At 45.1% G+C, this 16,762-nt stretch overlaps 1 protein-coding gene across 3 annotated transcripts in view; it reads right to left on the reverse strand.

The window, feature by feature from the left end:
- Window positions 1–16,762, reverse strand: part of LOC310866085 (spectrin beta chain, non-erythrocytic 1-like) — a 231,690-nt gene that overhangs the window by 156,666 nt on the left and 58,262 nt on the right. For 2 of the 3 annotated variants that reach the window (XM_083775398.1, XM_083775399.1), the window contains exon 2: window positions 10,186–10,496. In XM_083775398.1, the coding sequence (XP_083631524.1) occupies window positions 10,186–10,342 (157 nt within the window). In that variant the 5' untranslated portion in view covers window positions 10,343–10,496. Of the gene's footprint in view, window positions 1–9,965; window positions 9,975–10,185; window positions 10,497–16,762 lie in introns of those variants that run through there. The other variant, XM_083775391.1, reaches the window with a different exon arrangement.

The raw sequence follows: 16,762 nt of genomic DNA on the forward strand, positions 1-16,762 counted from the left end.
TTTGTTTCAACATTTTTGTGTTTTTTTTGTTTTCTGAAAATTAACGTGCTATACTTTGGTCCTACAACAGCGTCACACAACAGCATCACAAGTAGCAGATCTACAAGTTACAATGTAGATCTACAAGCTCGAAACGCGGCGCGAAGCGACGCGTTGCAACGATTAATCGATGAATCGTAATCGAATCGATTATTCAATTAGTTGTCAACTAATTTAGTAAATCGGCAACTAATCTCTTGAGTTTTTTGCAGTTTATCATATGTGATTTCCCACTTAACCATAGTTTTTAACCATAGTTTTTAACCATAGTTTTTAACCATAGTTTTTAACCATAGTTTTTAACCATAGTTTTCCCAGTGTTAAGTGTGTGACTAAACTAAAGAGGAGTGATCCATCTCTCTTCCCTTACAATCTGATGATAGTTGCACAGTAGCGACTGCAAAGTAAAATATGACGGTTATAGTATCAGGAAAGAACAAAACATATGGATGGAATATGTATTTTTAAATGACCTATTTGAGTTCAGAAGAGTACTGTTCCTTCTCTAGACTGACACATTATAGCTATTCTTTAATCAAATGTATATGCAGTCAGAATAAGCCTAAAGACACCATGAGTTGCTTTAATGAATTTAAAATTTGTTTGTCTTTTATTTGAATAGCAGCCTAATCAGCAGCTAATCAAATTAATGTTTGGATGAATTCTATTTTTGTTAGTTAGAACATAACCTAAAATATATGTTAAAGGTATATTCAGTGATTTCACTTAATTCAAATATCACTTATTTTGTTTTGTTGTGATAATCCTCCCTACTATAGAGTGTGCTGACCATATAAGGAGTTCCTCCCTGTCCCCAGTTAACCCCTGGGGGTCAAAAAACCTTAGGTTTCGTTTTTGACTATATCCTGATTGGACGAAAGGCTGGGTCCCACAGCCAAAAACGAAACCTAAGGTTTTTTGAGTGAAATCACTGAATATACCTTTAAGGTGATAGCTACTGTAAATAAGTGTCATAATCCGATGAATCGATGAATCGTTTATGAAAATAATCGTTAGTTGCAGCCCTAGTTTCAAGCTTGTAGATCTGCTATACTTTTGCCGTCTTGGAATCTGAACCCTGAGAAGTTATCCCATTCTGAACGGGAACGCATTTTGGTGTTAGCATCGTGTTATGCTTTAGCTATTGAAAAATAGCAGATCTACAAGCTCGTAGCGCGCCACTCTGTGGCGCGCTACGAGCTTGTAGATCTGCTATTTTTAGAAATATCGAAGAACGACTGACATTTTTAGAATCTGATCTCAGGTCAGAATGGGTTAATCAGACCAGTGTGTGTCCAGTGGAAACCTCGTTATGAATCTGATCTCAGGTCAGAATGGGTTAAAGTTCTGCATGAGGTTTCCGTCCGACAGAGAGGGGAGGAAACACAGCCCCTTGTCTGTGTGCGTTTGTTTATCACATCTCCAGTCTGTGTGGTCGGTGGGGTCATGAGAGCCCCGATGTGTTCTCCATCATATCATAAGGTCTCCTCGTGGTTCTCCCCCACCCCAGGGGGCCAACCCTGTCGTCATACCACACGCACCATTCATACCAACCAACCACACGCCACACCCCCAAGTCTCACCCCCTCACACCTCCCCCCCCCCCCCCCCTCCACATGCCTTCATTCTTACATGGGAACCAACTGTTCATATCCAACCTCGTTCCCCGTGTTTCTTCACTATGGTCCGATCCAGAAGAACACAGTTTGCCGGCCACTGCTATACAGAGCTGACAATGAGGTCAAATATTCCCTTCTTCTCTGGACAGGTCGAAAACTGTAGTTTCCTGATGTCATTATTTAATAACTTCTCTAAAACACCGAACACCGGGTCATAACATTACAGACGGCAACCTTTTAACACCCAGAACGAACGCCCCGGGGGTATTTAGGACCATTAAATCAGGGCGCCCAGCCATTTGCAGCTTCAGGGCCTATTTCAAGGTGGCACGGCGCCATCTTGGAAGTAGCTAGAAGTAGCTAGATATAGCCAAAACACCCCCCCCCCCCCCCCGAGGGGATCGACAACACCGGCAGCGACGGGGCCGCGATGGTGTCAAGGAAATGTGGAAGACCTAAGTTGTACATTTAAGGACATCATAAACCGAACCATGAGAAGCTGTTTTCTGTCCCCACTGACATTTGACCTGTGACTTGTGTGGTCTTTTCATTGGCATGTGTTAGGACCCACCTACCCCTGAGGGGGGGTAGTAATGTATTTAAGCTGAAGTCTGACTGAGATGTGTTGAGTCAGTACATGGTGTTCCATTGTAACGCTTCACTACTGTCTCCGTATTCGAATACATTCTATTCCAATACTCTGAAACTCTGAATTGTGTCTGTCTCATTATTTTGTTTAACTGTGTTATAAGTGCTCACCGACAGATTGCATTAACAATGGGACGTCAAAAACATCATCTTTGGAAGCATTGATTTAGATCAAGAGTTATTCATGTTTTTAAGATTTTCAATCTCATCCACTAACCGGAAATGACATCAATGTTGCCCCAACAGGCGCTCCCAGCCTGTGGAGCGGTGCGCTCGGTTATGAAATGATTCATCTCCGCCCTGGGCGCTGAGCGGAACTATTTGATAGGACGGATAACTCCGTTTACGCCACTCAGGGTGTTAACCCGTATCCATCCATCCTCCGTCGCACGGCGAAGAAATCAGACGCGAGGCGTGTGGTGTGCGAAACACAGATCGTCTTCCAACTATATGCAAAATATACTGCCGCAGACAGACAAGCAGTGTTGTTTTCGTCGACTAAAACTAAGACTACCTTTTTCCACTGACGAAAACTAAATGGAAACTAAATGAAAACTAAGCTATGGTGACTAAAACTAAGACTAAATATACTGACGATTTCGTCGACAAAGATGTTAGGAAGGAACTATAGTGGACAAGAGATCCAGTAGAAGTCATTTTACACTTGCATGTTGAAAATAGCAGATCTGCTATTTTCAGCAAGTGTAAAAACAGTCATTACGACGGCATCAAGGCCCTCAAAATACATTTTAGTCGACAAATCACCTGTAGATTTAGTAGACTAAAATCTTGTGATATTTAGTCGACTAAATCTAAAACATTCCAGGTGACTAAAATGTGACTGAAACTAAATGAAAACTATTCAAAACTAAAAATAAAATCGAAAATTTGCTGCCAAAAACAACACTGACAGACCGACGGGCAGACAGACAGGCAGGCAGACAGACAGGCAGGAAGACAGACAGGCAGGGTCAGTACAGAGTCACAGAGTTTGGTTCTCTCAACAATGTGACGTCGAGGTGGTGAATTTCACAGCAGCTTTCTGGAGACCTTCCACCGAGTTCCTCTACTGTACATCACATGTGTAACACACACACACACACACACCCTAATTGGGCTCAAACATAGCCATGGGTATACTGTGCTGCCAACACAACGAGGAATGACGTAACCAAGATCCACACAGGTCCTGGACTCCCTACAATGGCTGACATAAAGTAAAATAATTATTATAAAATGTGCATAAAACTTGCATAAATCTTTTTTTCCTTTACATATTTCCCCGTCTGCGAAGTACTAGTAGTACAAAGCAGTAGTAATGGGTTGAAATCTCTTTTTTGCCAGTAGAAATATATCCGGGGTTTGAAGGGTTAAGAAGACCTGAGACAGATTCTATACAAAAAGTTGTTCTCTTGTGTTTAAAATGAAATACCCTCAACCCGCCCTTATCCAATGGGCACGTTAGCAGTGAAATACCCCAACCCCTCCTTATCCAATGGGCACGTTAGCAGTGAAATACCCCAACCACTCCTTATCCAATGGGCACGTTAGCAGTGAAATACCCCAACCCCTCCTTGTCCAATGGGCTACGTTAGCAGCGAGGAGACGGAGCAAGCTGTCCTTCTCCCCCATTGAGATGCTAAATGTTAAATGATGGGATTTCTCCATATAAATAATGGATCATTTCAGACTGCAAAACCTTCAAAATGTCTTCTAAATCTAGTCCACCAGGCCTGCAGTACAGTATAGGCTACAGTATGCACTGGGCAAAATGTGCATGACATTATTTAAATAAACTAGAAATACGAGGACATGACAAAAGGTAGAAATGAACTTTTAGCGACCGCCCGACAGGAGTTTTCATGTTGCACGGTAAGAGTACGGTCATTAGTATTATTGCCAACACCTGGGTGGGTCAGTGTTAACGTTAAGCTGTGTATGTGTTCAACAACACAGCCATGCAAAATAACACTGAAAGCTCTGAGGTGCAGGCGAAAGCTTGACCTGCATAGCAACAGTTGCTAAAATACTTGGATTGGCCAATCGCTTTTTGGGGGGTGGGGTTTAGCGGAGGGCTAATTGAACATGATGGACCCCAATGGAAACAAGCCTATAAAGTGCTTTCTTGGGTTGTAAACCCTCTTAGCAGACCGTGTATTGAACTGTACTTTACGTCTTTATTTTCTGCAATCTGTTAATAAAGTAATCAATCAAAGAGAGAAAGAGAGAGAGAGACAGATACAGTAGAGGACAAAGTCTGCCTACTTTCACTTTGTCTGAGCCTTTCCAAACCAGCGCCACACCCCTTCACGCACGCACGCACACTTGTGCACGCTCTCTCTCTCACACACACACACACACACACACGCACACAACCCCCAGGCGCGGAAGTATGTGTGTCTCACTTCCTGTCCTGAAGAACAGATGCAGGAATGTCGGGAATGTTGGTGTGTGTTCCTGTGTGCGTTTTCATTGTGTGTGTGTGACGGTGTGTGTGTGCGTGCGTGCGTGCGTGCGTGCGTGCGTGCGTGCGTGTGTGGTGCGTGCGTGCGTGTGTGCGTGTGTGTGTGCGTGCGTGCGTGCGTGCGTGCACACACGCAGTAGGGGGTTTCCTGGCCCATGGCTGTAGGGTGTTGGCTATACTGACCCAACAGATCTCAAAGTGGTTAATGGTTATCGACCCAGCAGAACAGATCTCAAAGTGTCTGGATGGTTATCGACCCAAAACAGAACAGTTTAATCACTGCGTTGAGAGCTTGTAGCTCTGCTATTTCCACAAAATCTTGAGAAATTAGTACAAGTTAAACATTTAAGCAATATTACATGAGAGGGGGTGGTTTAGCGTCATTCATTCACACCTGCGATGCATAAAACTAAGTCATTTTTTAATGACAGATGTAGTCACTATACGACCACAAAAAAAACACATTTTCACGATTTTTCAAAAATAGCAGACCTACAAGCGTGTAGATCTTCCTATTTTCCAATAGCTAAATTATAACATAATGTTTAAAACACCAAAAGGGGTTCCCGCCCCCAAAATGGGTTAAATACTTAAATAGAAGAAATGCATGTCCAGAATCCAAAGGACTGAAACCAGTGGAGGCGACGGAGACGGAGAACTTGAATCCAAGCAGAGATCTATTCTGGGCTGGTTGGAGGTCACCGTTACCAGAAGCAGCAAACAAGGCCGAGTCCGCAGCCAATCAGCGATCAATACACGCATTAAACATTCATCACTCATCAATTATTCATCCAATAACCTCGCTTGTATCTTGTAAACCTCGAGTCTCTCCATATTTCTACTTGGTTTTCTTCCTGAATTGATACCTTAATGCTGCATCATCATAATACAGTGCGGTGTTGATCTTGAGAGCACATTTACATTTAGTAATCTTTTCAATAAAATTACATTTAGTTATATTTTGGCCTTCTGAAATGTTTTAGCTCAGTTTTAGTTCACTTAATCTACAGTTGATTTAGTCGACTAAGGGCCGATTCATACTCCTATTTTAGAGCCGAATAAAAGTGGGTTCGGCGCTGTAGAGCCTACAATTTGACGTCATTTGAGGTTCGGGGGGGGGGGGGGGGGGGGGTCCTAAAGTCGGCTCTTCGGTGCTACTGAAAAATTCTGACGAGCCGAAATCATTTCGGCACTACAGCGCCGAAACAGCGGTAAAATAGGAGTATGAATCGGCCCTTAAATGTATTTTGGCCAAACGTGAAGGTGTTGAAATGCCCGGTTTATACTCGGCTGTGCGCCGAAAATAACAGATCTACAAGTGAGCTTGTAGATCGGCTATTTTCGTAGCACCTGCTCACAACCAAACATAAAACGACTTGCCTTTTACTTCTACTGGATCTCTTCTCTATACTAGTCCCTCCCTAACATTGGTCTAGTTTTTATTTGTTGGCGAAATGGTCAATATATTTAGTCCATAGCCCTAGTTTTTTGTTTAGTTTTTGTCAGTGAAATAAGGTAGTCAAACCATTTTTTGTCATAGTTTTAAAAAATACGAAATAGCTCTTATATTGTGATAGTAAGTAATCATTTCATGGTGTTCATGGTCTGGTCGTAATCACTGCTATAGAGTGTGTGTTCAGTAACAGTGTTAAATTGCTCTATGTTCAGGTCATAAGCATCGCTAGTATAAAGTGATTGTTCAGTAGTCATTGATATAGTGTGCTTGTTCAGTAACAGTAGTCAATGCTATAAAGTGTTTGTTCAGTAACGGAGGCTTTCATTTGAAGAGAGGTTTTCAAAGCTAGCATTTAGCTGATTCAAACTAACGTTTCAAAGCTAGCATTTAGCTGATTCAAACTAACGTTTCAAAGCTAGCATTTAGCTGATTCAAACGAACATTTCAAAAGCTAGCATTTAGCTGATTCAAACTAACGTTTCAAAGCTAGCATTTAGCTGATTCAAACTAACGTTTCAAAGCTAGCATTTAGCTGATTCAAACGAACGTTTCAAAGCTAGCATTTAGCTGATTCAAACTAACGTTTCAAAGCTAGCATTTAGCTGATTCAAACTAACGTTTCAAAGCAAGCATTTAGCTGATTCAAACTAACGTTTCAAAGCTAGCATTTAGCTGATTCAAACTAACGTTTCAAAGCTAGCATTTAGCTGATTCAAACTAACGTTTCAAAGCTAGCATTTAGCTGATTCAAACTAACGTTTCAAAGCTAGCATTTAGCTGATTGTCTCATCAATCAATGTGTGCTGACCACTAGGAGATGTGAGACTGGCTTGGAAGCGATCCACCGGTTTCTCTTTTAAAGGGTAGTTTCACCCCTCTGGACCTCACTAGAGAACCACTGAACTACAGTAGGCTATAGTGTACATTTTGTCGAAAAAACTGCCGAAAGAGGTTCGTCGACTCCTTTTTTTCACTGACTAAAACAAAATAAAAACTAAGCTATGATGAGTCTTGATGACTAAAACTAGGACTAAATATATTGACAATATCTTGTATAAACTAGACAAAAATGTTATTGCGGTTTAAGAGGCCCAGTAGAACTAAAAGACCAGTCATGTTATGTTTGGTTGCATGCTGAAAATGGCAGCTATACAAGAACACAAGAACACTACACATATCTTCACTTTACTGAACCAAAGCAAAATGGCAGGCCTCCCACTCTCTCTCTCACAGTGAAACCCCCCAGCTCTGTCTCACACACACACACACACACACACACAGAGGAGATAAACGTCACCATGGCGATCAGCGGTTTTGTATTTCGGGGCGTATCGTAAGGAGACGCTACACACCTGGTCACTACAACATGCGCACGCGCGCACACACACACACACACACACACGCGCACACACACAGGATGAAGCTCAGAGGAAAGGGAGTGGAGTTCAGGAATCAGGAAATTGTGATTCATACAAAGAGACTTGGCGTGTGTGTGTGTGTGTGTGTGTGTGTGTGTGTGTGTGTGTGTGTGTGTGTGTGTGTGTGTGTGTGTGTGTGTGTGTGTGTGTGTTCTACATTCTCTTCTAAATGAACTAAATGTCACTGTCATGATAGTGATGTCATCACTCCGTGTCACAGTCACCTGACCTGGCAGCAACACTGCCGTTAACACAGCGAGAGAGAGAGAGAGAGAGAGAGAGAGAGAGAGAGAGAGAGAGAGAGAGAGAGAGAGAGAGAGAGAGAGAGAGAGAGAGACAGAGAGACAGAGACAGAGAGACAGAGAGACAGAGAGACAGAGAGAGAGAGAGAGAGAGAGAGAGAGAGAGACAGAGACAGAGAGAGAGACAGAGACACAGAGAGAGAGAGAGAGAGAGAGAGAGAGAGAGAGAGAGAGAGAGAGAGAGAGAGAGAGAGAGAGAGAGAGAGAGAGAGACAGAGACAGAGACAGAGACAGAGACAGAGAGAGAGAGAGAGACAGAGACACAGAGACACAGAGAGAGACAGAGAGACACAGAGAGAGACAGAGAGACACAGAGACAGACAGAGAGAGACAGAGACAGAGAGAGAGACAGAGACAGAGACAGACAGAGAGAGACAGAGAGAGAGACAGAGACAGAGACAGACAGACAGAGACATAGAGACACAGAGAGAGACAGAGACAGATGTTTCTCTATAACTTTATATTTGCCCCATAACACTCAGAGTTGCACACCTGTTCATTTGAAACCCCTCTCAAGGAACCCCCAAGGGTTCACTTTGAGAACCCCTGCAGATAAAGAACCCCTGCAGATAAAGAACCCCTGCAGATAAAGCCATGATAATAATTAGACCTACTTACTTCATCCCATAGGGGGGAAAGTCACTTTTCAGCTTCACCCAGCTGAGGGCTCAAGTGTGTGTGTGTGTGTGTGTGTGTGTGTTGGATACCGATACTAATGTACAAGATGTCCATTTTCCTGAACATTTCAATGTACTTGTTAATTAATTTGTACTGCAGCAATACTTGAGTTTGAGGATTTACTCTGGTGGAGTTGTTGCCCCCGGTGACCCGACTACGGATAAGCGGTTGAAGAGGGATGGATGGATGGATGGAGTATTTCCTTGAGCATTATCCTTTTGTCCGACACTGGTCAGGTCAGGGACACCTCGAACACAATGCCCGGGGGGAGGGGGGGGGGGACTTGATGCTTCCTTCCCCAGGCCGTCGGGTCTCTCTCTCTAGCCGTTCAGCCGCCCCAAAAATAAACCCTGTTACGTACCGTGGGTCATTAACCAACCAACCTTCAGCTGAACTTTATTAACAACCTGGAAGACAGCAGACAGCTAGCAGGGAAGAAGCACTCACACACACGCGAGCACACACAAACACATGCACGCAGACACACACACACACACACACACACGCGCGCGGGCGGGCATGTACCCACCACTCTGTTCCTACATATTTAACCGTGGTGTGAATTATTCAGTGAAGTGGGACACTGACTGCACTAGCAGCTAGAAGACCAAGACCGCTAGGCAGGAGATATAGGATTACACACGCGTGCACACACGCACACATGCACACACACACGTGTGCACGCACGCACACACACACACACCCCCTCCTTAGCCTTGATCGATTACATGTAAATCCCACACCCCCCCCCGGATCTCCTTAACGGACGAAGGAAGGAAGGGTCTCGTTCAGATCTAGCAATCTAATCCCAATCCAGCTGATTGCCAGGTGGGAACCTCAATGTGGAGGAGCCGTCATAATACTGTGTGTGTGTGTGTGTGTGTGTGTGTGTGTGTGTGTGTGTGTGTGTGTGTGTGTGTGTGTGTGTGTGTGTGTGTGTGTGTGTGTGTGTGTGTGTGTGTGTGTGTGTGTGTGTGTGTGTGTGTGTGTGTGTGTGTGTGTGTGTGTGTGTGCGCGCGCGTGTGTGCGCGCGCGTGTGTGCGCGCATGTGTGTTTGTGTTTCATTTCTTTACTGTACCAATTATTAAAAAATTACAATAATTCTGTCCATGCTGAATGTCAATGCACTGCACTGCAGGCTTATAGGCAAGACAGATTTAACTTCAATATCTTAATATTTAATATTGTGAGCTTGTAGATCTGCTATTTTTTGAAAAATCGAAGAACAACTGACATTTTTTAGAATCTGATCTCAGATCAGAATGGGGTTCATCAGACCAATGTGTGTGTCCAGTGGAAACCTCGTATGAATCTGATCTCAGGTCAGAATGGGTTATCTACCTGCCAGGGCCTTGATTCAGAGCAGTGAATGGGTTATCTACCTGCGAGGGCCTTTGATTCGGAGCAGTGAGTGTGTCGTTTATCTACCTGCCAGGGCCTTGATTCAGAGCAGTGAATGGGTTATCTACCTGCGAGGGCCTTTGATTCGGAGCAGTGAGTGTGTCGTTTATCTACCTGCGAGAGCCTTTGATTCAGAGCAGTGAGTGTGTCGTTTATCTACCTGCCAGGGCCTTGATGCGGGAGCGTTCGAACAGCCTGGCGGAGCTGTTCTCGTTGTCCCAGTCCTCCGTGTCCCAGCGGTTGTTGACGCCGCCGTCGCTGCTGTACTGCTGCTGGATCTCCATGTGCTCCATGTTGTGTTCGGCGGCCACCGACATCTCTGCTCCCCCCTCCAACCACGACGCCCCCTGCTGGCCGACCTCGTTTGGTTCACCTGCTGGGCTGCGTAGCCGTCGTCGTCCTCCTCCTCCCGACTCGTTTATACGCTTGGCTTCGCTAGCTAGCTAGCGCACGCAGCGCCGCACGTCCAACCTGGAGAGGAAGGAGAGAGAGAGAGAGAGAGGGGGGTTAGGGGAGGGGATGATAATGTGATGTCACCTTAACCTGCCACGCATGCAGTGTTGTTTTCGTCGACTAAAACTAAGACGGAGAATGTTCGTCGACTACGTTGCGACGCGTTGTGAGCTTGTAGATCAGCTATTTTCAGCAAGTGTAAAAACACTCATTACGACGGCATCAAGACCCGCCAAAATACATTTTAGTCGACTAAATCAACTGTAGATTTAGTCGACTAAAATCTTATGACATTTAGTCGACTAAAACTAGACTAACACCAAGACATTCCAGGTGACTAAAACTAAATTAAGTTTCAGTCCAAAGACTATGACTAAACTAAAATAGAGATTTGCTGCCAAAAACAACACTGCACGCATGTCAGGAGCCACGGTGTTGTCTGACTAGTAGGGCCTAATGCCTGTTGGACTGTTAGTTAGTATGTCTAACAAACATCAGTTCCATTGATCCAAGCCACCAAGAACACAATCGATTGGTCATGGATCATTAAAAATAAACATGCTCCTCCCCCTGCCTGTAAATTAACAGAGCCCACGTAATCTGACCACTCAGCAGAGCCCACCCATCTGACCGCTCAGCAGAGCCCACCCATCTGACCACTCAGCAGAGCCCACCCATCTGACCACTCAGCAGAGCCCACCCATCTGACCGCTCAGCAGAGCCCACCCATCTGACCGCTCAGCAGAGCCCACCCATCTGACCACTCAGCAGAGCCCACCCATCTGACCAAAGGTTTCTGAAAAACCCCATGTTTCTATTTCTATGTCATTCTCAAACATTTTCATGTCAAGGACCCCCAAAAATATATGTCATTGGCCGTCGACCCCCATCTGAAAATATGTTGTTCCAGGGACCCCCCCAGAAGCAAAGATTTGAGTTAAAAACGTTCGCTCTGAAAGAATATAGATTTGCGCCACATTTTCACAATTTCTCAAAAATAGCAAGGCCTACAAGCTCAGAGCGCGGCACTCGGTGGCGCGCTATGAGCTTGTAGATCTGCTATTTTTCAATAGATAAAGTAGAACATGATTCTTAAAGAGTCCTGCATGGTCAGTCCAAGCTTTTCACATCAAGGTCAGGCATCATCAACATGCTCCACTTAAGGAGAGAGCTATTTCAGTGAGAGGCACACCTGGGGGTGTGTGTGTGTGTGTGTGTGTGTGTGTGTGTGTGTGTGTGTGTGTGTGTGTGTGTGTGTGTGTGTGTGTGTGTGTGTGTGTGTGTGTGTGTGTGTGCGTGTGCGTGTGCGTGTGTGCGTCTTCTGTGCTCTGCCCTCGTTTCATTCCCATAACCTCATTTCAAGTGCATCCCAAAATCTAGCCAAGAGCGGCTCCCTCTGGCGAGAACGTGCAACTACACCAATGCAGAACATCTGCTGCATGCTGTGTCAAACCATTTTCTGTTTGCGCGCACACACACACACACACACACACACACACACACACACACACACACACACACACACACACACACACACACACACACACACACACACACACACACACACACACACACACACACACACACACACACATCTCAAGCACCGTGCTCCTACTGTACTTTGCATAACAACACACTGCACAAAGCATGGAACATGGAGGCGTTTATTACAGGAAACTCCCGTTAAACTTTACAACAAACCCAATCGTACCATCACACCTGTATATTACCGTACATTACTGTATATATATGGCTGCTAAACTTGAGGTTTACGGGCAAATCTAGTGCCCCTAATTGCCCCTCAACTCCTCTTTTCACGCTGTGACAGGACAGCTTTAACTGTTTATAGCCGAGCGCACGGTAAGCATGCACACTTACAGCAGTAGGCTATGGCTCCAGTAGGCTACTGTTACTGCTGCTGTGTGGTGTTCTGTACACAGTAGGCTATGGCTCCAGTAGGCTATACTGCTGCTGTGTGGTGTTCTGTACACAGTAGGCTATGGCTCCAGTAGGCTATACTGCTGCTGTGTGGTGTTCTGTACACAGTAGGCTATGGCTCCAGTAGGCTATACTGCTGCTGTGTGGTGTTCTGTACACAGTAGGCTATGGCTCCAGTAGGCTATACTGCTGCTGTGTGGTGTTCTGCACACAGTAGGCTATGTCTCAGTAGGCTATACTGCTGCTGTGAGGTGTTCTGCACACAGTAGGCTATGGCTCCAGTAGGCTATACTGCTGCTGTGTGGTGTTCTGTACACAGTAGGCTATGTCTCCAGTAGGCTACTGTTACTGCTGCTGTGTGGTGTTCTGTACACAGTAGGCTATGGCTCCAGTAGGCTATACTGCTGCTGTGAGGTGTTCTGCACACAGTAGGCTATGGCTCCAGTAGGCTATACTGCTGCTGTGAGGTGTTCTGCACACAGTAGGCTATGGCTCCAGTAGGCTATACTGCTGCTGTGTGGTGTTCTGCACACAGTAGGCTATGGCTCCAGTAGGCTATACTGCTGCTGTGAGGTGTTCTGCACACAGTAGGCTATGGCTCCAGTAGGCTACTGTTACTGCTGCTGTGAGGTGTTCTGTACACAGTAGGCTATGGCTCCAGTAGGCTATACTGCTGCTGTGAGGTGTTCTGCACACAGTAGGCTATGGCTCCAGTAGGCTACTGTTACTGCTGCTGTGTGGTGTTCTGTACACAGTAGGCTATGGCTCCAGTAGGCTATACTGCTGCTGTGTGGTGTTCTGTACACAGTAGGCTATGGCTCCAGTAGACTATACTGCTGCTGTGTGGTGTTCTGTACACAGTAGGCTATGGCTCCAGTAGACTATACTGCTGCTGTGTGGTGTTCTGCACACAAGAATGCCTCGATCCAAAGCAAACTTTGTAGTTTCACTAGTGTGCAGTAAAGATGTTTGTCTGACTATTTTTGAGTCTACTTTTGTGTTTGTGTCTGAAACTCTCATACACTATTTAACAATAGGCATAGGGCCGATTCATACTCCTATTTTACCGCTGTTTCGGCGCTGTAGTGCCCAAATGATTTCGGCTAGTCAGAAATTTTCAGTAGCACCGAAGAGACGACTTTAGGACGGTATCCACCCCCCGAACCTACAATGACGTCACATTGTAGGCTCTACAGAGCCAAATGACGTCACATTGTAGGCTCTACAGAGCCAAATGACGTCACATTGTAGGCTCTACAGAGCCAAATGACGTCACATTGTAGGCTCTACAGAGCCAAATGACGTCACATTGTAGGCTCTACAGAGCCAAATGACGTCACATTGTAGGCTCTACAGAGCCAAATGACATCACATTGTAGGCTCTACAGAGCCGAACCGACTTTTATTCGGCTCTAAAATAAGAGTATGAATCGGCCCTTAGGCTATATCAGCTGTGTTATGGGATGCGCAAATGCACACGCGCGCACGTGGTGTTATTAAAACGCTGTGGTACCAGTAAAAAACCACCATGACACCACTGGTTGTAAGGGTCCATTTGGTTCCATAATAACAGCTTCCATTGGCATCCAGACTCATACTGTAGCAGAGTGTAGTGAACGAAGAACTTTAAAAGGAATTCAATGACCGTGTCTTTGCCTTGACCTTATGACCTTAGAGAGCAGCTAACTTCAAAGCATTTCATTCCTGGAGTCCAAGTGGACGTTTTTGTGCCAAATGTCATGACGTTCCTCCCTGGAGGGGCGAGGTTACTCTGATATCCTGTTCAGGAGGTTTGGGACGGCCCAACCCGAAAACGGAACGCCTCCGGCTCCAAGCTTTCTCCAACTGCCTTTGATCCAGAATGACATTGAGGCATAATGACCCCATGAAGGAGTTCAAGTATCTCAGGGTCTTGTTCACGAGTGAGAGGAGGACGGAGAAGGAGATCAGCCGGGGAATCGGAGCGGCAGGGGTGGTATTGCAGTCGCTGTACCGCACTGTTGTGACGAAAAGAGAGTTGAGCCAGAAGGCAAAGCTCTTTGTCTACAGAGCAATCTTCTTTCCTACTCTCACCTATGGTCATGAAGTGTTCCTACTCTCACCTATGGTCATGAAGTGTTCCTACTCTCACCTATATGGTCATGAAGTGTTCCTACTCTCACCTATGGTCATGAAGTGTTCCTACTCTCACCTATGGTCATGAAGTGTTCCTACTCTCACCTATGGTCATGAAGTGTTCCTACTCTCACCTATATGGTCATGAAGTGTTCCTACTCTCACCTATGGTCATGAAGTGTTCCTACTCTCACCTATGGTGATGAAGTGTTCCTACTCTCACCTATGGTCATGAAGTGTTCCTACTCTCACCTATGGTCATGAAGTGTTCCTACTCTCACCTATGGTCATGAAGTGTTCGTACTCTCACCTATGGTCATGAAGTGTTCCTACTCTCACCTATGGTCATGAAGTGTTCCTACTCTCCCCTATGGTCATGAAGTGTTCCTACTCTCACCTATGGTCATGAAGTGTTCCTACTCTCACCTATATGGTCATGAAGTGTTCCTACTCTCACCTATGGTCATGAAGTGTTCCTACTTTCACCTATATGGCCATGAAGTGTTCCTACTCTCACCTATGGTCATGAAGTGTTCCTACTCTCACCTATGGTCATGAAGTGTTCCTACTCTCACCTATGGTCATGAAGTGTTCCTACTCTCACCTATATGGTCATGAAGTGTTCCTACTCTCACCTATGGTCATGAAGTGTTCCTACTCTCACCTATATGGTCATGAAGTGTTCCTACTCTCACCTATGGTCATGAAGTGTTCCTACTCTCACCTATGGTCATGAAGTGTTCCTACTCTCACCTATGGTCATGAAGTGTTCCTACTCTCACCTATGGTCATGAAGTGTTCCTATACTCTCACCTATGGTCATGAAGTGTTCCTACTCTCACCTATATGGTCATGAAGTGTTCCTACTCTCACCTATGGTCATGAAGTGTTCCTACTCTCACCTATGGTCATGAAGTGTTCCTACTCTCACCTATGGTCATGAAGTGTTCCTACTCTCACCTATGGTCATGAAGTGTTCCTATTCTCACCTATGGTCATGAAGTGTTCCTACTCTCACCTATGGTCATGAAGTGTTCCTACTCTCACCTATGGTCATGAAGTGTTCCTACTCTCACATATGGTCATGAAGTGTTCCTACTCTCACCTATATGGTCATGAAGTGCTCCTACTCTCACCTATGGTCATGAAGTGTTCCTACTCTCACATATGGTCATGAAGTGTTCCTACTCTCACATATGGTCATGAAGTGTTCCTACTCTCACCTATATGGTCATGAAGTGTTCCTACTCTCACCTATGGTCATGAAGTGTTCCTATACTCTCACCTATGGTCATGAAGTGTTCCTACTCTCACCTATGGTCATGAAGTGTTCCTACTCTCACCTATGGTCATGAAGTGTTCCTACTCTCACCTATGGTCATGAAGTGTTCCTACTCTCACCTATGGTCATGAAGTGTTCCTATACTCTCACCTATGGTCATGAAGTGTTCCTACTCTCACCTATATGGTCATGAAGTGTTCCTACTCTCACCTATTATGGTCATGAAGTGTTCCTACTCTCACTTATGGTCATGAAGTGTTCCTACTCTCACTTATGGTCATGAAGTGTTCCTACTCTCACCTATGGTCATGACGTGTTCCTACTCTCACCTATGGTCATGAAGTGTTCCTACTCTCACCTATGGTCATGAAGTGTTCCTATACTCTCACCTATGGTCATGAAGTGTTCCTACTCTCACCTATGGTCATGAAGTGTTCCTACTCTCACCTATGGTCATGAAGTGTTCCTACTCTCACCTATATGGTCATGAAGAGTTCCTACTCTCACCTATGGTCATGAAGTGTTCCTACTCTCACCTATGGTCATGAAGTGTTCCTACTCTCACCTATGGTCATGAAGTGTTCCTACTCTCACCTATGGTCATGAAGTGTTCCTACTCTCACCTATATGGTCATGAAGTGTTCCTACTCTCACCTATATGGTCATGAAGTGTTCCTACTCTCACCTATATGGTCATGAAGTGTTCCTACTCTCACCTATGGTCATGAAGTGTTCCTACTCTCACCTATGGTCATGAAGTGTTCCTACTCTCACCTATATGGTCATGAAGTGTTCCTACTCTCACCTATATGGTCATGAAGTGTTCCTACTCTCACTTATATGGTCATGAAGTGTTCCTACTCTCACCTATGGTCATGAAGTGTTCCTACTCTCACCTATGGTCATGAAGTGTTCCTACTCTCACCTATGGTCATGAAGTGTTCCTACT

Source organism: Protomyctophum parallelum (assembly GCF_964188405.1).
Source record: "Protomyctophum parallelum genome assembly, chromosome: 10".
Lineage (NCBI taxonomy): Eukaryota > Metazoa > Chordata > Actinopteri > Myctophiformes > Myctophidae > Protomyctophum > Protomyctophum parallelum.